Source organism: Zootermopsis nevadensis, unplaced genomic scaffold, assembly GCF_977971745.1.
Source record: "Zootermopsis nevadensis isolate Lab colony 2312 unplaced genomic scaffold, Znev_1.0 Znev_ptg000020l, whole genome shotgun sequence".
Taxonomy (NCBI): domain Eukaryota; kingdom Metazoa; phylum Arthropoda; class Insecta; order Blattodea; family Termopsidae; genus Zootermopsis; species Zootermopsis nevadensis.
In genome coordinates, this window is record NW_028259152.1 from 14,297,147 (window position 1) to 14,323,088 (window position 25,942).

General features: G+C 38.8%; 1 protein-coding gene across 3 annotated transcripts in view; it reads right to left on the reverse strand.

The window, feature by feature from the left end:
• Positions 1–25,942, reverse strand: part of Ldsdh1 (Lipid droplet subset dehydrogenase 1) — an 85,792-nt gene that overhangs the window by 41,775 nt on the left and 18,075 nt on the right. For all 3 annotated transcript variants that reach the window (XM_022077357.2, XM_022077358.2, XM_022077355.2), the window contains one exon: positions 20,767–20,875. In XM_022077357.2, the coding sequence (XP_021933049.1) occupies positions 20,767–20,831 (65 nt within the window). In that variant the 5' untranslated portion in view covers positions 20,832–20,875. The remainder of the gene's footprint in view (positions 1–20,766; positions 20,876–25,942) is intronic.

Here is a 25,942-nt window from a genome sequence, read left to right on the forward strand (position 1 = left end):
CCAAGGACTGTAGCTCCAACTGAAGAAGAATAAGAAGAAAATAAGATACGAAGAGAAATAATTAAAGTACGAATAACTTCGCACATTGTGTTCTAACATCAAGGAATTTTTGGCACAAAATTTGATACTGATACAAGTTAGTTGCTCAGAAAAAAATGCCATTGCAATTAACACAGCCGAGACGCTCAAATAAAATGACACCTGAACAAGATAGAAATTTGAGAACCCCTCGGCAATGGATAGAGTTTTGCGTCATTCGACGGTAATCGCCACTTCAATGTCCTCGCTAGTATTAAAAAGAAAACACCAAGTTGCCCCCGAGCATAAGTTTGCCGATCCCAGCTGCAGACATGTGGACTGAGGATTAGGTCATCGTGAGGTCACCAGCCTATACATAACACAGTTCAGACAGTTTCGTAAGATGTCTATGATCATTAGTTCCAACAAGGATCTTTTAACTTTGAACTGTGAATTAGCATGACAGGAAACGTGAACTCTTCAGAGAACACAAAGGTTAGTAACGTTTTTCTTAAGCCTCATCCATTGGATGTGATGTAAAATAGTTCAAAAGGCCACCAACAGATAGCAACGTGAATAGCTCGTATAATCATACACGGCAACAGAGACGATTACGTCAATAGTCGTCGCAAAGCATAATGGGTAATGACCCCATCGCGAAAGATCATCCACCAACCTCTCGACTCTGAACATCCGTCCTATTCAAGTTATTAATTGTATGAATTTTAAACTGCGAGTTTGAAGCGACTTCCAATGGAATACCGTTCATACCAACGTTTCTTCAAAATATTTGAAGCCATATTATACGGCAGAACGTGCAGTTCGTACAGTTCACAGATCAGGAGAAAAGCCCTGCTAGGAATTTGATATACGCGCATGCGCAAGATTTCGCGGTGAGTGACGACCCATCCTAAAAGCATTCGTTCCACAACCACTGAACGGACAACAGACAACAATCTTTCACGTGTTTTAATGGGTACAGCTTTAAGATTACCTCACAGTGGCACAGAGATTTAATCTAGAATATTATCACAGAACATATTAGAGGTGCACTCACTACACGCTACTCTTAACTGCTTGATGTTTTCAGTCTGTATAGTAGCGTAAAACTCTGACGTATCACACTTCCCACCAATAGCAGCCCTCTAGTCCAGCTGATAAGTAAATTCCCCCCGCACCGCACCAGAAACGACTTCCCCCAGCAGGGTTTTTCTCGTGATCTGTGGACAGTATGACCACTTATGTACAATCTCGGACAAAAGGCACGAGACACAGACAGTCAGAAGGTACCGATAAATTATTCTTCGCTTGAGCTAAAGCACAAAAAGATATTAAAATGTATAAAGGATCGTTTCCTTTCCAGTACTCGAACGTCGATAGCGGAGGTATTTTACCGACCCCTGTTCTGGTGGAAAGTTTGCCCACTGATCTACTTCGCCGGCTGCCATGACTCCGTCTTACTGAACAGATTTCTTTGTTGTAAAACGCGGGACACTGGTTATCCCGAATGGCATTTCTAGTCGTTTGGCCTATGTTGACTATGCTGAGTCCTGTTACATGTCTTCTGTCATTACCACTACGTTACCGCCCTTAACGGTAAATATATTGTGTTGTTGTAGTTCTTTGATCATGGAGCTAATAGTCACGTCTTGTTATAAATAGATATAAAGTACGAAAATAAATTATTTCCACTGTCCTGGCAATTCTTATATATTCCAAATATAATTAATAAGTTTGTGATCATCAGAACATGACATACCGTGTGAACCATTTATGTAGGAACGTTATCAGTACCTAGTGATTTATACATTTTCAATATAACTCAGAACTTATTTCCACTAAACAATGTTAATCGCATACACAACAGCTAATTAATTCTCCAAGTTAGTTCTAGGGTGAAATCGCTGCTTAAATTAATTTATGGCTCTGAATAAATTTTTAATGTTTCGTTCTTACTGTCTGTTTGAAAGTTATTCATTTTATCTTCAGGATAATCCGTTTCTTTGTTGCCTTAGGACATTACAGACGTTTTGAAGAAATGTTTAACCTAAAACGGTGGTGATAAGAACCTTCTAAGCATTGTGAACCATCTACAAGACTGCAGTCGACCTCTTCACCAATGTTAGAACTTTAAATCTCAGTTAGTCTTTATTTGTTCCCAAAATTTCTACTTGTTTCGTTCACAATACTTAATTAGTTTGGCTTGGTTTCAAGGTAATCACCGAATTTATAATCTTTTCCTTTATCTGATAATTTTTAACATTCTTCGACGACCTATTGTTTATGCTGCTGTAACTGCTGTCCACAGACCACGAGAAAAGCCCTGCGGGGGGAATGTTACTTATCAGCTGGACAAGAGGGCTGCTATTGGTGGGAAGTGTGATACGTCAGAGTTTTACGCTACTACACACAGACTGAAAACATCAAGCCGTTAAGAGTAGCGTCTAGTGAGCGCACCTCTAATGTGTTCTGTGGGTGTTGCGATAATATTCTAGATTAAACCACTGTGCCACTGTGAGGTAATCTTAAAGCTGTACAAATTAGAACACATGAAAGCCTGTCGTCTGTTGTTCGTTCAGTGCTTGTGGAACGAATGCTTTTAGGATGGGTCGTCACTCACCGCGAAATCTTGCGCATGCGCGTATATCAAATTCCTAGCAGGGATTTTCTCCAGGTATGTAGACTGCAGTAATGATTGTGGCTAATACATTACGTTCAAAGTTAGAAACATTTAACAGATAAACAAAACACTGAGATCCATATATAAGTGACAAGAGTGACAAACAACTAAAGTGTTAAGATTACACATTTGTGATATCTCAAAGATAAAAATTCTACAGAGAAACAGAAGCACAGGCCAATACGATTACATAACAGGCTGAACGAGAGCTCGTTAATAGTCGCTGCATGTGCAAATAAAGCGTCTGAATTCACAATGTCGCGGCAGACCGATTGAGTAATACCAACCTTAACATAGATAATTCCACCAACTTTCAGTTCAGCCGTATGACGTAAGTAAATATGGGTGTTACTAACGTAGTGAACATTATAAACGTTGGGAAATTTATGCATGACAGTGGGTTAATGGTATTTAATTGCAAGTGGCAAGGCCTGCAACTGAAATAAATAAAAATACCAGTGTTGTATAAAAAGTTTCTGCGTCACTGAAAACTAGCTAATAAAAGTCTGAGACGTCATTGTATTGGGGAACGGCGACCCCACTCTGACGTCCTGTTCGTGCATACGTAGTTTTTTCGTGATTTATGTCGTAAACATGCTATTTTACATAATACATTTTTAAAATTAAATTATTTGGTTATTCCGTCAAATCACAATGTATTTAAAATAAGATAATTAAAATAATTAAAATATCATTCTGTGTTCCATATCGAATAATCGATTTACAATTGGAACATTAATGTTTCTTTGAATCATTTACTTCACAGACCGATGTAAACATCAAAAGCATCACTTCAAACAATAAAGTTGATCCATTATATGAAAATATCTGGACACGACCTCCAAAAAACTACACTACGAAAAATTGTAAAAAATTGTAATTGAGTTTTAAATTTAATATAATTTTACACCTGATGATGGTTTAATAAAACCGAAACATGTTGTAACTGTTCCAATTGTAAATCGATTATTCGATATGGAACACAGAATGATATTTTAATTATTTTAATTATCTTATTTTAAATACATTGTGATTTGACGGAATAACCAAATAATTTAATTTTAATTTTATAAGTCACAATATGACGCAACTACACTATCTTATGAATAATAAATTTTTGTCTCATCTCATTTCTTTGATTCCACTACGATTAAGAAAGAATGAAAGTTTTTATTTTAACATTTGCAAACGAACTTACGGTCAGTGCACTATTCACAATTCTCAATAAGTTTGTTGTAATTTTCATTTATTTCTGTATCCTCACATCTCAAGATACGCGAAGTTCTTTATTTAAGTACCTGGATTCCTGAGACGTAACGAAATTGAGGGAATATAACAGGAAGAAAGAAAATGGAAACGAAAAGAGAGGAAAATAAAGAAATTTAAAGGGCAAATAGTGGGGGAAAATAAGAGAAAAATTGGCACTAATTGCTCGTTGCTTCTTGCGGCCAGGATATGAGATACGTTCAGATAAAACGACCACAACAGGACGTTCTACGCATTTCCTATTCCTACTCGATCTGGCCTGAGCTGTCTGAAACAAACTTCAAAGCTTTCCTATTAATATTTTGTTATCGGTCTCAGAAGCTGTGATTACGAATTTGTTATTGACCTGTATTTTTCCGGGTTTACAGCCACAGAGGAATGGTAAGAAAGCTAAAGTGACTACACACACATTACTAGTCAGATATATGGTGAATATTTTTAACTTTCTTTTGTTCATAAACGTTCCGTTGTGTTTATTAATCCCTAATATTATTATAGTAGACGTCATAAAACTGCATGCTTCAAGGCCACAGAAAGTCTTCGCCCTCCGCCATCCCTTACGTGAGGCTCTTATTCAAGTGCTCTGCGTTGCTAGCTTTGCAACGCTGCGAGTTCTGAATCGTCTTCTCTCGCTGTGCGCTCCACTGTTTGTGTTGCAACGTTGTACAATTTTGCTGTGAACTGGCCGATTTTTATTAAAATTGGTACGAATATTACGTCAGCGCCTTACACACGTGCCGTCTGCTTTCCTGCCATCAAAGATTGATTTTTGTGGAGACGTCTGAGGTATAAGCGGTCACAATGAAACGGATCTTTGCAGAAAACACAGAAGAAAGTGCATGTAAACATGGATCTTTGGATGCTTCGTCTTTTGAGTTTTGATCTTTTTCATTTTGGAAGGAGAAGGGTAACAAATGAAATGTACCCCGTCTACAGGAATATGTTTAATAAAAAAATCGCTCATTCCAATGTTATAGATCCCTTATACGAAAACAAAGGATCACAAAAAATGTTCAAAGTGTTGTTCTTGAGCTCCAGCGTCTCATTACGGATTATCAGAAAATTAGAAATTAACTAGCGTCCGTCTTTACCATCTTCTGTAATTCCGCCACACCAGTAACAGTTGAATGTTGCTGGCATGGCATATACTTTGCGTTTTATCGTCCTCCTTCCAAATAAACTGAGTCATAACTCAAATAATAAGCGTCCAAAGATTCGTATTAACACATATTCAAAACATATGTAATATTTTTATAGTGAGTAAAACAACATGCAGTCGACGTTAAATATACACCCGTCTCAGCTACTGGCTCGTTGTTATAAAGTAATTAACTACCAGAAACAGGTACATGAAGTTTGATATCAAAATAGAACACCGAAACTCATAATTTTTTGTGTAAAAGAAATTTTTGACTGTTTGAAACGTTGAGGTTACATCCGAAAATTTAAACGCGTCACAATTACAATCTCGTCTATTATATTACGCACACAAATAGTTCACAAAATGTATAATTATTATTTATAACTTTTATTAAATTATAGCATTTGCTCTCCAGTTCATAAAGAGAACTTATTTTTAGTTCATACCTGAAACTCTTCTTCTGCTTCAAATTATGAACGGGCGAACCAGAAGATTGCAGAGAATACTGAAGATACTCTAAGGTATCTGGCGGACGTCGGGTGTTATAAGTCGGTATGATACGGCTATAGAACTTTAAGCGCCTAGAGACGTAAGGTGACAACCATCAACTTCTCAAATGTGTTAACCGCGAAGCAACGTTCGGAGGCTTTGTGCTAATATGTTGAATTAACACTGGTACAGTTTCAAGCTCCAAGTTCAACTTTTTGTTCGCCTGTCTCATACTGAAGTCAACAACTGACAATTTGTAGTTTTATTATTCCGACATAAAAGGTCTGTGTAGGCCACCTGTTTCGGGGGATCCTCCAATTGACCTTCCATTCCTCTACCTGCTGGCTTGATTGACGTTTTTTTTTTGTGGTTCTCTGTAATCCCAATCTAAGACTAAACAGTAAACGACCCCCGCCTTTCTAATACATACGTGTTCAGTATCCAAAACATCAACATTTCAACTTTCAACATGCCAAGAGTTCTTCTTGTAAGCTAAATCGATGTCACCATCAAGCAGTTATTTTTTTAAAAAAAACTTTTAAAAAACTTTCAGTAGAAAAATTAAGGTCTCCACCTTTCATAATACAAGTTTCATTACAGCGTTCATAAGAATCAGCCACTAGACTCTATCCTAAGCTAGACAAATCAAGGCCATTTATTTAACAGTTTAAATTAATTATTCGGTTTTGTCCGTCTAATCACAATTATATTTAAACTTTACAAATAAGATAATTAAAATATCATTTTATGTTCCACATCGAATAATCGAGTTACATTTGGAACATTTTTACAACATGTTTCGGTTTCATCGATCCATCTTCAGGTGTAAAATTATATCAACAAACTTAAAACTCAATTACAATTTCTGTTGTGTAGCTTTTTGGTGATGTTCATATCCAGATTATTTTCACATATTGGAGCGAATGTATTGTTTTGAAGTGAAATGCTTTTGATGTTCTACATTGGCCAAAGATGAGGGTGTAGACACGTTGATGTGTCTGGAGGTGTCTAGAAGTATTAACGTATCCGAACAGGCATGGTTCAATACTCAGTTAAGGCACATTCTGTAAATAACACAAATTATCAAGCACCCAACTGTGCAACGTCTTGCAATCTCGTTTTTTCCTCTCCCTATTGGGTGTGCATTTACACCGATGACAAAGCATGTCGGTCACTGAAGCCCTTTCAAAGTACTACCACAAGCACAGCACTGGAGGTAAGAGCAGTTAGAAGCACCATCTATTACGACGAAGAAATGCTATGCGTTGCTTATATTTTGATCTAGCCAGTAGTATTGCGGCCAGTGATAAGAGCCCTCTGTATCTGGCGACCATAATCTTCCAAATTAACCCCTGAAACCTAAAAGGATTGCGTTGATGCTCGTCTTATCAAAGTGTAAACAACTGTTGAACTTTTCAATGTTCATTAACTGAAAACTTCGACTCAAAAGTTAGATCCATCCATCCGTCGTAAATAAACGAGTGTGGGCTGGACCAATATGACTGCCTCTTGTAAACCACCTTAATGAACCTCCGGTATATATTGACTGCATTAACTATCAGCTTCTCAAGAAACTAGGACGTACTGCTTCTGTTATGTTACTCGTGAATGAACATCTCATTTACAGGATTCAGCCGCCTATTTACACCGACATGCAAAATTTTTCTCCTGCAGAAGCGCACAGAAGATATAGTTGCTGTTAAGGCAAGATACGTTGAAACAGTTAAGAACAAAACACTTGAATTACACGTCGGTTATAGGTCGCCGAATTTCATATCGAAAATACAAATATTACTGAGCTCTTTGTAAAACACAAATTGTCACAGGCCTTATTACCTTTAAAAAAATTTCAAATGTTAAATGACTATTTTTAAGGAAACCGCGTATAATCACGTATATTATTTATTATTTATTTAGTGTTCTGTCTGACGACAGGTCCATATGAACAGGATCCTTCCATCCTTTTCTCGGACTGGGACCTGTTCATATACGTTCTTGGCAGATGATCCAGAAGTGGTTTGCCATTGCCTTCTTCTGTGTGTGAATGGAGTAATTGTTGGGATGCCACGGAGAAACCGGGGAAGCCCCCGGAGGAAAACTCCGTGATGCCTAGACCACGGCCTTGCCCAACACGAGTTATAAATCTGAGCACCACCGGGAATTGAACCCGGGACCCCAGGATTACAAGGCCAGCGTTCTAACCGATAGACCACCGTGGCGGTAATCACGTATAACATATTATTAATTACATATTGCGGACCGACAGCGTTCAAAACCACAGGAGCAATTTTATTTGTTGGGGCGGGGGAGAGAATCCTTCTGTTTCGTATGTGAAAACTGCCTAAACTCTCGAGTGGATTAGGTTTTTAAGGTCCTCACTTTTACTGTGTCCTCAGAATGGACCTCGAGGCTCTAATTTAGTCGGATGAATATGTGACCACAAAAGCGAAATGATACGCACATGGCAATGAAGGCAAACTTTGCACTCATTTCAGGCTTTAGAAAGGGCATTGAAAGAATGTTTTTCTTCAAAACAGCGGGGGGAAATACCACAGCCTGTGGATCTTGTCTCAGTTTGCGCTCGATGGACTGGACTAGCAACGTTTCCTCTGCACGACGCCATGGTATTTTCCAATTCAGATATGTGAGTGTCTACTTTCTGGTTTGGTGAACTCGACGATAACTGGCCCTTTGACCTGTGGGTCAGTCGGAGTCAGACGATGAATGCGATAACATTGACTCTCGGCTTTTGAACCATACCAACTACCATAGTCGTCTTTTGTATGATCTGTTGTTTTGCAGTGGCGTTTTAAACTCACAGCTCAATATTTTGTTTCAATTATTCTAATGCGTGCGGGTTTGTTTGTTTGTTTGTTTGTTTGTTTGTTTGTTTGTTTGTTTGTTTGTTTGTTTGTTTGTTTGTTTGTTTGTTTGTTTGTTTGTTTGTTTGTTTGTTTGTTTGTTTGTTTGTTTGTTTGTTTGTTTGTTTGTTTGTTTGTTTGTTTGTTTGTTTGTTTGTTTGTTTGTTTGTTTGTTTGTTTGTTTGTTTGTTTGTTTGTTTGTTTGTTTGTTTGTTTGTTTGTTTGTTTGTTTGTTTTTTTTTTTTTTTTTTTTTTTTTTTTTTTTTTTTTTTTTTTTTTTTTTTTTTTTGGGTACGTTCTCCTTCAAAGACAAATCCGGTTGCGACAGATCCCGGGATCGAGGAGGTCACAATTTAGAGAATTAATGCACGAACCAAAATTAGTCGCCCAACATCTGCAATGCGGAATTTATGATGTGTCTTGGCCACATCTTGCCGAAACCAGAAGTCCTGTACGTCAATTTAAAAGAAAAGAATATTAAATTCATAATCAATATCTAGTAAGGTTCAGCTGTTATATTTCACTGAATAAAATGAGGCCAATTGCTATCAGTCGAGAGACATCACACCATATTATGACTAATAAGGGGTGTATTAATATATCCACTTCGGTGGAACCATACTTCGTCACGAAAGCAAACCTTATTTTACAGAAATGTGTGCGTTACTTCTGATACCTTCGGCATAGGTGTTGTTCCCATCGGCGAACGCGCTACATAGGACCAGTTCCGTTTCGCAGCTGCCATGAGGATGAGAGCAGAGATGACTCTCGAAACGTTGGTGGAGGAAATGGTTCGTTCACCATTCAGCCACCTGACGCGGCTTCTTACCCGAGGGTGTTTCATCAACTTCGGTCGCCGCGAAAGCTTCACATTATACATAGATGTTGTAAGTTTCTCGGGTTCGATTCCCGGAGGTGCCCGAATTTATAACTTGTGTTGGGCAAGGCCGTGGTCTAGGCAACACGGAGTTTTCCTCCGGGGGCTTCCCCGGTTTCTCCGTGGCATCCCAACAATTACTCCATTCACACACAGAAGAAGGCAATGGCAAACCACTTCTGGATCATCTGCCAAGAACGTATATGAACAGGTCCCAGTCCGAGAAAAGGATGGAAGGATCCTGTTCATATGGACCTGTCGTCAGACAGAACACTAATAATAATAATAAAAATAAGTTGTAAGTTTATGACACTGAAACGTGGTTATCTTTAATTTAATTTAGATCAATTTTAAACAGGAGTACAGTAGCGAACTACCGCCTTGAATGTTTACTACAAACTGCTTCCTGTGAAACAAGTCACGTTAGTACTTCTAAAAATGTAACAATTCTAGCTGAAACGTGAATTTTGTGAGACGGTTGGTTCTTTTACCAGCGAGATTCCTGATTGGTAGACTAATTTAAATTAAGTCAAAATTTTCTTCCCCTGGTGGCCTGTTTTCTACTCCTGAGGTCATACTAAGTGACTGGGGTTGTGGTGTGAAGCCTTGTCTTGTACGCCAATTTTTGCATGAATTCAATTAATTTCGATCCGACGTCCTCGGGGTAAAATACTGTAATGGTTTATAAAAAGTGCATATTTTCAAGACATTTTGAACTTTCTGAGTGCATATGTTCTCGGATTACCAGCTGAGTGACAAAAGACCAATTCTGCTTCCCATGTCGGAGGTCTAAGGCTGCGGTCACACTGCAAGCGTATTCGCGCGAATAAATTGTCGGGCGTTATCGAGCGAGTTCGGGCGAACTTATAGTGGTAGTACTGCAAGCGACATCGCGCGAACGTTTGTGGCGCGAGCCTTCAGTATGAAAATGGAGCTAGAGAAAGAGAAGCGTTTGCTTAAGTTTTTAGTAGCTGGAAGGAACGCACGACGATGTTGGATGAATGATATTTACCAAAACAGAAGTGAATGTGAATTCCACACAAGTTTTGATAAATTGCTTTCATGACTATTACAGGATGTCGTTGAATACATACCAGTACATATTAAATGCTACTGAGGAAACAATAAAAAAGCAGAGTATTTTCCGAAACTGTATTTCACCATCAGAACGCTGCTGAATTCTTTGATAGATGAAAATTTCCTAATTGTGTGGGCTACATTGATAGGAAACATACCAGTTTGAAACGTCCAGAAAAATCGGGGACGCAGTTTTATAATTACAAACAATTTTTTCCATTGTTTTGCAAGCTCTTTGTGACGCAAACTATAAATTTGTGTGTGTTAATATAGGCTGGCACGGAAAACAGAGTGATGGAGGAACCTTCGCTGCATCAAGTTTTTACATACCCCTCGAAAATGGATCATTGAAATTGCCACAAAATGCAAATCTTCCTCATGTTTTATTAGGTGATGACGCGTATCCTTTAAAGACTTATCTGATGAAACCATATTCAAAAAGAGATTTATCAAGGAAAGAACACATGTATAATTACAGACTCTCCAGAGCACGGAGTGCCTTCGGTATAATTGCAGCCAATTACTCTGAACCAGATAAAGCTGATTTAATCGTAAAGTGCATATTCTTGTTACATAATATTATTATTGAGAAGGAAAGTATTTATGATCCATCTATTACATCGTCGACACCACAAAATCAATCACTATCAAATAATAGGTCAGCACAACAGGCTTGTGACATCAGAGATGCATTTAAAAAGTATTTTAGCAGTAGTGAAGGTAGCATTATCCAACAGTTCAACGTTCCCTAATTATCTGCCCCACACGCTATCCACTACTTCAACAAACATAAATGTAGAATTTGTACTGGTGTAGCAAGGAAGAGTTTGTAATAAACTTAAATTGCAATATTTAGTCACTAATTTTTTGCCATAATTTCCTTGAAACCTCTCTGTTGCGATAAGTTTTCATTTTTTGGTCCCACAAAGCCTTCTCATTGAACACAAGATGAATTAATATTTCAGTATCCATCTATTCGCGCGAATGGAAACAAACATGTTTGAACGACGAGCGATGTCGAGCGATACGCGCGATAACTTCGCTTGCAGTGTGACCGGTTACAGGCCTTGTAACGTGTTTGGTAGTTCGCCCGAACTCGCCCGATAACGCCCGACCGTCAGTTCGCGCGAATACGCTTGCAGTGTGACCGCAGCCTAAGACTGAATTCGACCTCAGACCTGTCGATTGCAGTTCCGTGATGTGTTAGTATATGATATGTACACGATATGGATAAAGTTCTGACATTGTTATAGCTTATGTACACTTCCGTAGGGCAATCCACTATCTAATAAAGTTTAAGTTCGACGGATATTGTTCAAATAATCGTCGCTTAGCACCGAAAATCGGCCAAAACGGTTTCTGTCATGTACGGTTCCAGCATCATTGAAACGGTTAAACAGACGAGATATTGTCGATTTGGCACAGAGGAATTGAGAATTGTATCCCCCAAATCCATTACGACAAGTTAAGTAAAAAAGAGACACCAGGCAGTGATAGACAATGAACATTATTTGCTCTTGTGAAGAATAAATCTTGAGATTGTTTGAAGACAACTGACAGAGTGGCTCGAGCAGGTTATAAAACATGCTGTGACCTGCGTGGGTTCTTGTACAGTCACAGCAATACTGTTATAAACCCAACGAACTGTACTGAATTGAAACCACTAACAAATATTTAGTATGGGTTGCATGAATTTTCGATCATTCTATATATTGCGTGATTAAACTATTGATGAGATTCACAAGACGTATAAGGGATAATCTAATACAGATGTTTAGTAGACCGAAGCATAGGTGGGAGAACAGAATTAATTGAATATCAGAGAAATAAACATGGAAAATGTTATTCGTACCAGAATAGTTTCCACACGCATTCTTTTGCAAATTTTTATTTCTAAATTTGCATAGCCCTTGGAAATTGATTTGTGGTAATAGTCAACAGTTGTATGTAGGCCTTCAAAGTAACCTACTTTACTCCATATTTACCAAACTTAACCTTACCCTTACAACACAACCTAACCCAACTTATGCTAGCATAGCATAACATACTCCAACTTAATTTAAGCTAGTGTAATTCAACCCAGCCTAACCCAATCCAATCTAATACATCTAACCTTACCCAACTACCTAATCTAGCCAAATCTCGCCTGACCTGGTACAGCCTGTCCTAAGCGAACGGAAACTAAACTTTCGTTTCCGTCGATGTAAACATAGCAAGAAAAGCCAACCAGTGCACGAAAGAAAAAACGTAACAGATGAATCACGAGCACAGACGGCCTAACGGACACATAAATATGACGAGCTAAATATGCGTTCATTCCATGCACTTCGTACAGACAGGCAGACACGACCAGCCCACAATTGGATCTCGCTGCTACGGATGCACAACAATCGATATGAAATAATAAAGTAAAAAAACGATATTATGTGGAAAACGATTTTAATTTCATGTACAAACAGCTGCTGAAATTATCCGTACGATGTTTTAAAATGACACCGGTAGGGACTGCAGGTTAGAAGTTTGTTGGAAGAATCTCTGAAGTTTAATGCAAGGGGGCATACGGAAAGTCGGTTATCCTAAAGTCAATAAAAGTGCATTAATACTTTAGTATGTCAGATGTGAATAACCCGAACCTTCTGACGTAGTGCAATTCAACACTCGACCGTGACACACTTTAAGTTAAATCTTGATCTTGTGCTTAAAAGTGCAGCTATTCCATATATGTGCTGGAATCACTTTACACAGATATCCCAAAATTATGTAAACACATTCAATTAATAAATTAAAAATATTTTAATAAACTAAACCAACATATGTCAGTATTGGCGCTAACTGAATTAGCAAATTCAGCGTAGGTGTTGAAAATTACCATTTGCTTCGCGGTAAGAAAATGACTAACAATCGGCCACCATTATGTGTATACATGAAGATTTCTGTCTTCTGGGTTGTTGCGCTGTGTAGTCTGGTCGATGTTTACCAACGTTTCAGAGGTCATACTGCCTCCGTCATCAGGGCGATGATTATGAAGATGTCTGTCTTCTGGGTTGTTGCGCTGTGTAGTCTGGTCGATGTTTACCAACGTTTCAGAGGTCATACTGCCTCCATCATCAGGGCGATGAGTATGAAGATTTCTGTCTTCTGGGTTGTTGCGCTGTGTAGTCTGGTCGATGTTTACCAACGTTTCAGAGGTCATATTGCCTCCGTCATCAGGGCGATGAGTATGAAGATTTCTGTCTTCTGGGTTGTTGCGCTGTGTAGTCTGGTCGATGTTAACCAACGTTTCAGAGGTCATACTGCCTCCATCATCAGGGCGATGAGTATGAAGATTTCTGTCTTCTGGGTTGTTGCGCTGTGTAGTCTGGTCGATGTTTACCAACGTTTCAGAGGTCATATTGCCTCCGTCATCAGGGCGATGAGTATGAAGATTTCTGTCTTCTGGGTTTTTGCGATGTGTAGTCTGGTCGATGTTTACCAACGTTTCAGAGGTCATACTGCCTCCGTCATCAGGGCGGTGAGTATGAAGATTTCTGTCTTCAGGGTTGTTGAGTTGTGTAGTCTGGTCGATGTTTACCAACGTTTCAGAGGTCATACTGCTTCCGTCATCAGAGTTATTCATCCTCTGAAACGTTGGTTAACATCGACCAGACTACACAACTCAACAACCCTGAAGACAGAAATCTTCATACTCACCGCTGTTAAAACCTCAAATCTTGACAATATGGAAGCACGTTATCCTTTTAAACATTCAAATCCCAGTGACTGAGCAGATTAATGAACAGGAAGCAATTTCCCTATTGGCTGGAACCCACATATAATTTAACTTACGTAATATAATATTAATGATATCATCGGGACACACTGATCCCTGAATACCATCCGATTAATGAAGCTCATCCACTGGGGGTCCACTGACTGAGGGACACTAGTGTATGCGTAGAACATGTTCCGTGTCAGTCTGTCCACTTGAGAGAACGTCTACAATTAATAACTTGCACCCTGGAATTTATTACAAGCTTTTCTGGCCTTCGAAAATGAAATGATCGTTTTTCTTGCAACGCCTGGCACGGCGTGGGAAGATCCGGTCCTCTGGGTCAGGCCGATTAGTTATGAACGTAACGGTCCTCTTCTACGTCCAAGATACCTTAGCGGTAAAAACTTGCCAACTAACCCGTTGAAGGAACTCAAAGATACAAAATCCGCTAATACCAAAAGCAACTTTTAGACTGTTATTTTTATTCGTTTCCATCCTTATGAAACCTTTGCCCTGAGTTCATTCTAAACGTATCTTACACGTAATCGGGATGTATTCAGTTCTATTTTCATTATATTTTGAAATTTAATTTCATATATGATACGGATTTTTAAACCCAATTCTACAAACAAAACATCATGGATTTATAGGCACTTAGCAGTGGTATTAGTTATGTAATGTCGAAGGACATAATAACAGATATCTAAATACAATGTCCGTGACATATTTTAACAATATTAACAGTCCGGAATAACTACAAAAATAAGAATGGAGCAATTTTTAAAATGTACAGATACAAAATTATGTGATGATAAAATTGAATATAAAATACGTGCCATCATTAAGAATTAGAGGAAAAAACTTCATGCATAAAATGACATCAGACACGTAAACAACATAAAGTATGGTGTACTCTGAGAACAAGTCAATAAAACATCTAAACAAGGTCAGGAAAAATACTGGGATAATAAAGATAATGTATTTAAAAAAACACAACACTTTATTTGTTAATATTAATGAAACGAATGTCACATAATCTAAAAATAAGTATGTTTTCATAGAGCCTATCAATTACGATGAGATTAATAAAATAATAAGCTTCAAAACCGTTTGTCTTTAGGAAAGCTGTAATAAACAACAGACTAAATACAGGACTTTTCAAACATGCGTAAGAAATTGTAAAGCCAAGGCTTGTCAAACTACATAGCAAATAGCAGACGAGTCTAAATCAGTCGTAACCATTCTGTGTTTTAAAAATGGTATCAGAAATTGTTTTTTTAACAACCGCTGAGAGACAAGTTTACGGAATTAGGATTATAAAATATATGCAAAGTAATAACTAGACGAAGATTTCTGTCTTCAGGGTTGTTGCGTGATGAATTCATCGCCTTGATGACGGAGGCAGTATGACCTCTGAAACGTTGGTAAACATCGACCAGACTACACAGCGCAACAACCCAGAAGACGGAAATCTTCAGACTCATCGCCCTGATGATGGAGGCAGTATGACCTCTGAAACGTTGGTAAACATCGACCAGACTACACAGCGCAACAACCCAGAAGACGGAAATCTTCATACTCATCTCCCTGATGACGGAGGCAGTATGACCTCTTAAACGTTGGTTAACATCGACCAGACTACACAGCGCAACAACCCAGAAGACAGAAATCTTCATCGCCCCAATGACGGAGGTAGTATGACCTCTGAAACGTTGGTAAACATCGACCAGACTACACAGCGCAACAACCCAGAAGACGGAAATCTTCATACTCATCGCCCTGATGATGGAGGCAGTATGACCTCTGAAACGTTGGTTAACATCGACCAGACTACACAGCGCAACAACCCAGAAGACGGAAATCTTCAGACTCATCGCCCTGATGATGGAGGCAGTATGACCTCTGAAACGTTGGTAAACATCGACCAGACTACACAGCGCAACAACCCAGAAGACATAAATCTTCATACTCATCGCCCTGATGATGGAGGCAGTATGACCTCTGAAACGTTGGTTAACATCGACCAGACTACACAGCGCAACAACCCAGAAGACAGAAATCTTCATACTCATCGCCCTGATGACGGAGGCAGTATGACCTCTGAAACGTTGGTAAACATCGACCAGACTACACATCGCAAAAACCCAGAAGACAGAAATCTTCATACTCACCGCCGTGAAAACCTCAAATCATACATAATAACTAGACTCTTGAAAAGAATTAGAAATACACTACTGCAAGAGGAACAACTTGGTTTAGAACAGATACCATAATCTTCTCTGGCGCCACCAATGCAAAATATTTAATAATATAATAATTCGCGCAGCACGTACTGAATAACATTAAAATAGAATAAATTCAACAGTACTTTACTCAGCGAGGAGAATGGGCCTGCATATTTTAGACTAAGTGATTAATCCTATTGTGGATTATTGATGCAGAATCTCGTAACATATTTTCAAGTTAAAAGGCGGTCACGGTCTTTTAATTGCTGAAAAAGTTTCTCAATGGCCAGTTTTGAGAGATCCACATATTCGTTTAGGATATGAATCCAAAAAAATCAGCAAAACGCTTCAAACTGAATTTTTAACGAAAGTATCGCAAGCAAGTTCTATTCGGGATTTTCGTGATTCCATAAAAGTTGACATATCTTCTCACCGTCTTTAACTGCAAATGGATTTCGTATCCATTCGAGTTGAGAAAGACTAAACTTTCTCTCAGATTTAGTGAGGTGGGTCTGAACTCGAGGTTTTAATTTTTTTTAAATTCATAATAATTTTCTTTCAAAATTTTTTATCCAAATTCACAAATAGTTCCGTGCTATCACAAGGGTTTTCCGAAAGTATAATGTTTTTGTAAATTTCGAGGTTTGTCACAACGGTGAAAAATATCTGCATCCGAACCATGAAGAGAGGTGTTTCGTCCGTTAAACTCACAAACAAATACGATAAATAGGATAGAAGAGCAAGCCACTTCTTTTCCAAACAGTGGTGATAAATCTGATAATCAGATACCTGTAGAAACACGCGTACTTCTCTTTTGAAGTCAACTAGTTTTAGAATCTAGTTAAGAACCTCTCAGTAACCTCCTTATCTTCGAATGTAAAAAAAGGTGATTTGCGATCTGACGCATTTTCTGGCACAATACTACAAAAAGACGAACGTTCAGAGGGAAATGTGTCAAGAAGATGTTGCTCAGGGCTACATGATACTATATAGCGTCTCTGTAATAACGCAATATATAAAGTTCAAGTAAGAAACAAATAGCCTTACTTAAGGTAAGAAATCTTGATTCTGTCATCCCAAAACTGCTACTTCATCCGCACAGTTGTTGTCACAATGTGATTAATTACTATCTTCTGAAGTGATATGCCTTGATAATATCAGCCTTGAACACGTAACGTTTTGCAATCTTCGTCACAACAAAATTTTCATGAACTTTTTTTTCCAAATCAGTCTATAAGGGTTTGAGATAAACCTAATATTGTAGAACCGTCGATTTAAAGTGCAAATATTGGAGTACACTTAATCCCAGATATCAGTGGCTCAATTTGTCGCTGTATTATTAAGGAGAAAAGGGAGTTCTTATGTGTTTGACCACACATTGTAATGGCTGCCGTTAGCAGAAATATCTCTCCAGTGCTATGAAGTATTTTTAGCACTTAAATGATGTTTTTATTAAGTTAACTCTTTCTTCAGTTCTAGCAATTTGTGTTCAAAGATTTTTTGTATTGAGATATCGTTTGCGAGATCTTCACATTGTGATCTTTTTCCTCCGTTAAAGAGTTAAGAAGCAAAACTGAATGTCAGGGGACCTGGCACGTTCTCAAACTCCTTTTATTTTTATAGCAGGACAGTGCATCAAATCCTATAATATGAAATTAGTCTGTGAAACAAACCTTCTGTGTGTTAAGGGAGAGAGCATTCTTCACAACAGTTGATCAGAGTCTGTCTCCTTTGTTAATATTAATTTTGGTCGCTGCGTCCTTCAGTCTGAACAGTCGTTAGGTTCAGGGCAGTGAGCTTGAACCTAACACTTATGAAAAATTGTTGCTGTGTCATGTGGAAGCTGAGACCTCAAGGTTCAAAGTTCCCACCGGGCACAAAATTAGGGCGCTATTATCGTAATCGGAGGGAACGAGGAAAGTCAGATAAACAAAGGACAGCCTGCATCTGAGACCTCCTTTCGAAAGTTTAAAATGGAATGGAGAAAAATTATTTATAACCCTGCAATTCACCCGCTCTTCAAACACTATCCTTCACAAGGGAGTCCAGAACGCTGGCCTTGTAATCCTGGGGTCCCGGGTTCAATTCCCGGTGGTGCTCAGATTTATAACTCGTGTTGGGCAAGGCCATGGTCTAGGCATCACGGAGTTTTCCTCCGGGGGCTTCCCCGGTTTCTCCGTGGCATCCCAACAATTACTCCATTCACACACATAAGAAGGCAATGGCAAACCACTTCTGGATCATCTGCCAAGAACGTATATATGTATGAGCAGGTCCCTGACAACCTGAAGAGGTTGGAAGGATCCTGTTCATAATATATGGACCTGTCGTCAGACAGAACACTACAAATAAAAAAAAACATTAACTACTGTATCAGAAACATTAATAACGACAACATCCTTTATACTTACTTAACGAGTTTTCAGTAGCTAACACTAACAACGAATAGGAAAGGATGTGGAAGAAAGAGGTAGGGACTGTGTAAAACCAAGAAAAACCTAAGTCAGGATAGTCGGTTTCCGGGCCGAGATTTGAACCTGGGACCTCCAAAAACGAATCAATAGTGCTAACCACTCGACCACGACGCTTGGTCAAAACCATATTGAAACAATTCCATCAAGCACGTAGTGAATCTGTCAATGAATGTGATCCACCTAACACAACGAAGACATAAATCCTTCTTGTGCTTAGAGCACACTGATTTATGACATTTCAGAAGTTCGATTTTACTCTTCTATCCCTCGGGAAGCCTGAGGGGAAGAGACCTCCGGGGAGACCTAGACGTAGATGGGAGGATAATGTCAGGCGGGATCTATGGGAGATAGGAATTGAAGGAGACTGGATTTTGTTGGTCCAGGACAGGGTCCGGTGGAGGGCTTTGGTTACTTCGGTGATGAACCTTCGGGTTCGGCAAGCCATCTAGTTAGTTAGTTATCCCTTTCCCAAAAGGTTTCGCTCTGATTAAATGTATAATAACACACCAATTGTCAAAGCCAGTTTTCACTGAAATAAAGAGATGGATGTTTTTTTTTCAAGTTTCTTCATTAACTCACTAACTTTTTGTCGACGTGCATGGTAGACAGCAGCACGACACTTTCCCCTTCTTGGAAATAAAAGACACAATAGTCGTCCTTGAACACAAACTGCGATGAAAGTGCTTTTTTATGACAATACCTTGAATAACTATTCTCCTTTGCAGCCTGGAATACTAATAGCGCTATTTTTTGCAGCAAAATGCCCGCGACGAACAGATTTTCCGACGTTCCCGAAGCCGTCTCACTCGTTCCGCCACGGACATGGCGGTACTGATCGACGGCTGATTAGACGCCCTTTCCGATGAGATGCGTTGCTTGTAATTCCTCTGGGCTTTTCGGTGAGTATGGGCCGACATCAGAAATTTTAAATTTTTCACGACTTATTTTTGATTTGTCACCAACAAATATTTTACAAAAGCTCACTTTTTGTGGCTTAAATCGACAGATCTAGACGAGATCTTTCGTTTGGCATCAAAATCAGCGCGCTAGCACATCGGAGTCGCGAGATATACTGCCCGGAAATTTTCGCCCATGCCCAAAATAGCCGCCAGTCGCCGCGGGCCCCCACCCGCGCCTCGCGCATGCGCGGCGCCAACTCAAGGTCATGCTCGCATCGTAGTCGTATACCCGATCGAACGAGACCACATTTATTTCAATCGTGTTATAGTGTCGGAATGGATCACCCTGCAAACGTTACATCGCCGTTTCCGTCCTGGTTCCCCATATGTCGGTCTGATTTTAAAGACGTTTTCACGTCAAAAAATACACAAGACGACAACTGTCTTCTGGGATTGTTGCGACATATAGTCCAGCATCTGGCCGATTACAGATTTTGCAAACATTTCTGAAACACTGTTAAAACTTCTACCAGACTACACGACTTACCAACCCACGAAACAGTAATATTCGTATCCGCCACTGTCAGAACCTGATATCTCACCAATACGACACAAGTTAACGTGGTAACAGCATACATGAGATTGTGACCACGGGGTTACACGCTTGCAAACGCTGGATAAAACAAACCAGGCTGATTTTTTTCAAAATCATATGCGATGGAGAGCAGTTAACTGTATATAGGAGTATAGTAGTTATGTTAACATTCATATTTTCATGCGAAAATGTGTCATAAACTTCAACTGATTACTTTTATCTCCGAGACGCTTATCAGTGAATGTTGATTAAACAATGGCGGTTGACAAACAATGACGTTCTAAATGCGGCGAGACTGGGAACTTAACTTACGAGTTTATCACCGTTGATAGTGCATTGTAAATATATTAGATCCAAAGTTCTGCACCACGTGCCTCAGTTCAAACATAAGATTAAAGGACTAAAACACTTACCGAACACAATTTGCTCCTATAGTGGACCCGGTGGACGAGCCGTTAGAATTGGAACTCAGCACCATGGAGACAGCAGCCCTGGCCGACCAACAGTGTTCCGGGTTGAAGTCTGAAAAGAGAACCGGACATTACAAACGGACCGTTCCCACGAAAATCAAGTCATTGGCCTATGGCCGCGGTCATTCAAAATCTCGTTGCGGTCGACTGTTTAAACTTTTAAAACCTGATGGTAACTATATGTACCACATTATCTGATTATCATTAATTCTACATTTTTCCCCACAGAATGTATTTATAGGTTTCGTGAAATTCTGAGAGTCAACAACAGTGACACATTCTAAAAAGCATTAACCATCTGTTCTTTGTAACAGAGACGTATTTGATTTTCTTTGAGGTAGGGACTGAATTTTTAAGTATTATCATGCGTTCTTTGCGTGATGTGCATGAATTGAATGCATAAGGGATGGTCCTGTCTGTCCGTCCGTCTATCGGCATGACTCAACTCCAGAAACGCTGGAAGGATTGGATGAAACTTGGTACGGAAGTAGCCACTGGGGTTACCTTAAGATTGTACTTCACAATTTGCTACTATAAGTAACACTAACAAACTTGTAAGGTCGGATCGACACTAACGCCACTTTAATAGTGCCATACAGTGATAGATTTTTGGAAAATACAAAACTTTAGAAAAAGAATTCTAGATAACAACATGGCGGCTACGTGAAAAAGAATTTCACCAGGATTCAATTATGCAACCCACTGCGCCTTGTGACGTACTATTACGGAACACAAAGATACGAAGACACGTGGTTTATATAATTTAAAACTAAGTTTGTTCAAGTAAGATAAATAACGTAATCTTTTATCAACTATTCAACAATTGCAAAGAAGATAGATACGTATTCCAGTACGAAGAACGTCTTTGCAGTCTTGTTTAATGGTCTTTGGCCTAAGATGGAAAGACAACGGGGACCTTACTGGGAGTGCTCACATCCCAAAGCAATTTCTTTACTTTTCTCTACCGTAATGTCTCTCGACTTTCTCTTTCCAGCTCTCTTATTTTTCGGTTTCTAAAGGTTAATTAACGACGTCATATCAACTGCAGCACACTGTTAGATGAGAGGAGTACATAAGAGGTGCGATCGGAAAGTTTACAGACTGTCAATAGAGGGCGAACCGGATGTAGTACGAGCTTCTGCCGCTAGGGGGTGCGGCCTACATTCATAGTGAATCAGTGTGCCAGCCGGCATCATCGAATTAGCATTTGTTTCTTAGTTACGGGCGTTTCGGTAGTGCATTACACCGACCCTCCTGCGATTTCGGAATGGCGTGTGCATAAAATTTTGCCAAAACGGCTACGGAAACCTATGAAATGCTAAAGCAAGCATTTGGGGAGTCCGCAATGGGTCGTGCACAAGAAACAGAGAGAATGCAGGAAGGGCAGTGGCCCATTTCAAGGCGAGCAAAATCACGAAAAATACAATAGACTAAATCCGTTATAAGTTTCAAACTTTGGACATCCAAAATACGAAGTAGGAATGCTAACCATTCGTTACTGGGTTTTGTTAACTGCTTACTCAGCCTCGTACGCATTTTTATGTCGATGGTCGTTTCAAAATTATCGTCATGAGATCAGCTACTTAAATGAACAAGAGTGGAGATAGAACATGTTCTGCTTATCTAACTGACCATCATACTCATTTATTTCAGACAAAATTTTACAGTTAGAATGTAAGGATCCTTTCAAAACTGATAAAAGTGTGCTTTGCTTTAAAGCAATTTTATTCTTAGATAAGGAAACGTAACATATGTTTTAACTACATATCTAATGTTTGCATTTTATATATTTGTATTATATTTTATAATTTAAACATCAAGAGATAAACCTCACACAGTACAATTATAAAACCTTAGGTGTCACCTAAATATGGTCTAGATTAGTTCTAAACACAACAATAATTTTGTGAAGAAAACAGCAAGACATTAGAATAAGCTGTGTAGACAATTTTTAATTGCATAATCAAGTATTTAGATATATTTTAAAAGAATAACAAGTTTAAAATCAAATTTGCATATCTAAATGAGGTTAATATTTTGTGACGCACTGTAAAATTTATATCATGATCCTGTTTTGTGAAAATTCATAAAGGACTTGCTTATAAGCTATACTCAGTAAGCACGCAAGCATGGCAACTGTTGAGTAACTAATAATATTCTTAATATCAATAAATTCCTCTCTGTATGGAATAATAAACCTAATGGTTAATCATTTCCTTGGACACCTGCCAAAACTATTAACTTCAATGTCATTGGCGTAATCGATGAATTTTCTCGGACTAGGACCTGTTCATATACGTTCTTGGCAGATGATCCAGAAGTGGTTTGCCATTGCCTTCTTCTGTGTGTGAATGGAGTAATTGTTGGGATGCCACGGAGAAACCGGGGAAGCCCCCGGAGGAAAACTCCGTGTTTCCTAGACCACGGCCTGTGGTAGATGAATGTAATGTAAAGTAATGTATTTTAATGTAATGTAATTAAATGTAATGTAACGTTTCCTAGGTAGCAATAATGCCGAGTAAACAGACGACGTTTCCTAGGTAACATTATAATGAAGTTACACTCTTTCGTTCCCCTTTTTTGCCGAATGACCCTTCCTTATAGACGTATTTACGTCAAAAAATTTAGTTACAACATTATAAGAGAAGTGCTCTCTTGTTAGATCTAGGCATAGAAGTAAGAATGTTATTATAAAAACGGTATGAAACATCGGGATCTATAACAGCAACTGTCAGATTCTCACGGTAGACGCTGCTTCGTCCTAAGTAAGTTAATTTCGTGACATTCTTGGTTTGCATAACACAACCACATTCAGATATAACCGGAAGAAACATTTTTTATTTTGTATTATTTTTATGTGAGAAAAATGGAAGGAATTTTTCGAAAAATCTATAGGCAATTTCGTATTAAGGTAAGTACTTAATTCGGAAAAAGTGGTAAGGCGCTTTCGTAAATTAAGAAATCTATAATTTTATAGGTTAAAACTAAATTATAATTCGTAGAGCTAGTTTCTGAAAACATTGTTTTGAACTAACTTAAAGTAAACATCGGGCAGCTATTCCCAAATTTCTATAAAAGTTGGAATTTTTCCTACTAGACCCCTTTGGTTGGTTGGTTGGTTGGTTGGCCCAATATATGTACAGGCAACTCTCGGTTTACGAACATTTGCTATAACAAACGTCACAATTCATTCAAAATTTCTTAAAGTCGCCAATAGATAGTTCCTTATAAAACGAAATGTCAAACGAATAGTGAACATAATTGTAAGATTTAAATAAATAAACTTTTAAAAAAATATTTATTATAATAATTATCAGAAAATTATTATACTGAACTGTTCTTGGTTAATAAAACTAATCTATCCAGTAAGAAAACCTTGGTTTACATGCCACGCCTCGTACAATGTTTTCTCGTGGGAAAGAAATCGGAAATTCCCCCTATTATAATATAATATGATAATCACTTGCTTGCGATGTTTAGTACGTGGTTTTATTGCTTTAATATGGCTGCTAACATAAACAACACATATCTTAAACGCTCAGGAATGCAAGATACACGTAACGAACAACGTCTTGGAACGAAACTCGTTCGTAAACCAAGAGTTGCCTGTATTATACGGTTGAAGACAATCAGAAGTTAGTTATCACTATGGCCGACGGTAATGCTAGTGTTTCAATCCAGGGAATATTTGACTCTTGGCAATTTTGTTGCTGTGAGTCAGAAAAAGGTTTACGTCTATTCAGTAACTGCATCTTTTATATACTTCTTTCTTAATAATTCTGTGAAATGGCTTGCATACGTGCGAGGCGTAACTGCGATCCATAGAGGTGTTTGCTGCCTGCATCCTCATCGCACTGACAAGAAAGCACCTCTGAAACGTTGGTAAACTCTTGCCATACTACAAGGCCACATTTTAATGGAGAAAAACAGGTTTATGGTGCTGTGAACACGGTACTGAGATTATTTGAACCTGAAGGGATAAAATGGCAGGAGGAAACAGAATACTGCACATTGAGGACATTTATACAGAATGGAAAGTGAAATGATAATTCATAATATGGTGGATGGCCACATCCATGACGAGCAGGATATCGATGGCCACAAAGAGCCCTGACAGAAACCCCTTCGACTTCTACCCTGAAAGAAAATTGTAACTCCCCCGAAAAAAACAGCCTCAATAATGCAAATGACGACTTCGAGTATTCAAATGTGTGCTGAAGTTACTGAAGAAGTGTGCCGCCCGTGTTTCGAAGTAAAAACGACAGAAGGCTGGTCATACTGAGCATGAATCCATGAAGGGTAAATCTTCTGTTCTCTTTATTCATACGAGTATATATAACAAGCTTTTATTTAAATTTTCAATCGGGTATCATCTAGTGCGCCACATTGTAATTTGTATTCTCTCATATATACACATATGAGATGGGCGGGGCATGTAGCGCGCATGGATGGGGCAAGAGGTGTGCACCGGGTATTGGTTGGGAAGCCTGAGGGGAAGAGACCGCTGGGGAGACCTAGACGTAGATGGGAGGATAATCTCAGGCGGGATCTACAGGAGATAGGAGTTGAAGGAAACTGGATTTTGTTGGCCCAGGACAGGGTCCGGTGGAGGGCTTTGGTTAATTCGGTGATGAACCTTTGGGTTCGGTAAGCCATCTAGTTAGTTATATACACATACATAAAAAATGTTACAGTAGTATTTGCTACTTATTACCCCTTAAATCCCCGGTCCTTGCTAGGATTTTCGGAAGTTCAAACTGCTAACCGCAAAGAAAATAGTATCCAGTGGTTCTACTGCTTTGCACATCTTAATCAACACCGCCAGTCTATGATATTTCGTCTTGCTACAGGGGATTTCAGACTGAACCTACGTCACACTAAACCAGTTTCTTCGAGCTGGGACAAATATGTTCATGAAAGACTCGGGTTACAACACGATTCATTTGACGCGAAAGCTTCGCTATATACATCTCGGGAAAATACATGTTGCCTTACGAAAAATTTCGCCCCTGGCATGAGTTACGTTCTTATCAAAGCTGTCGACATCAGTTTTTCGTCTTTTGCTACATTATCGTTTTTAGTGGTTACCTTAACGTATCTTCTGGCAGAAAGTGAGGAG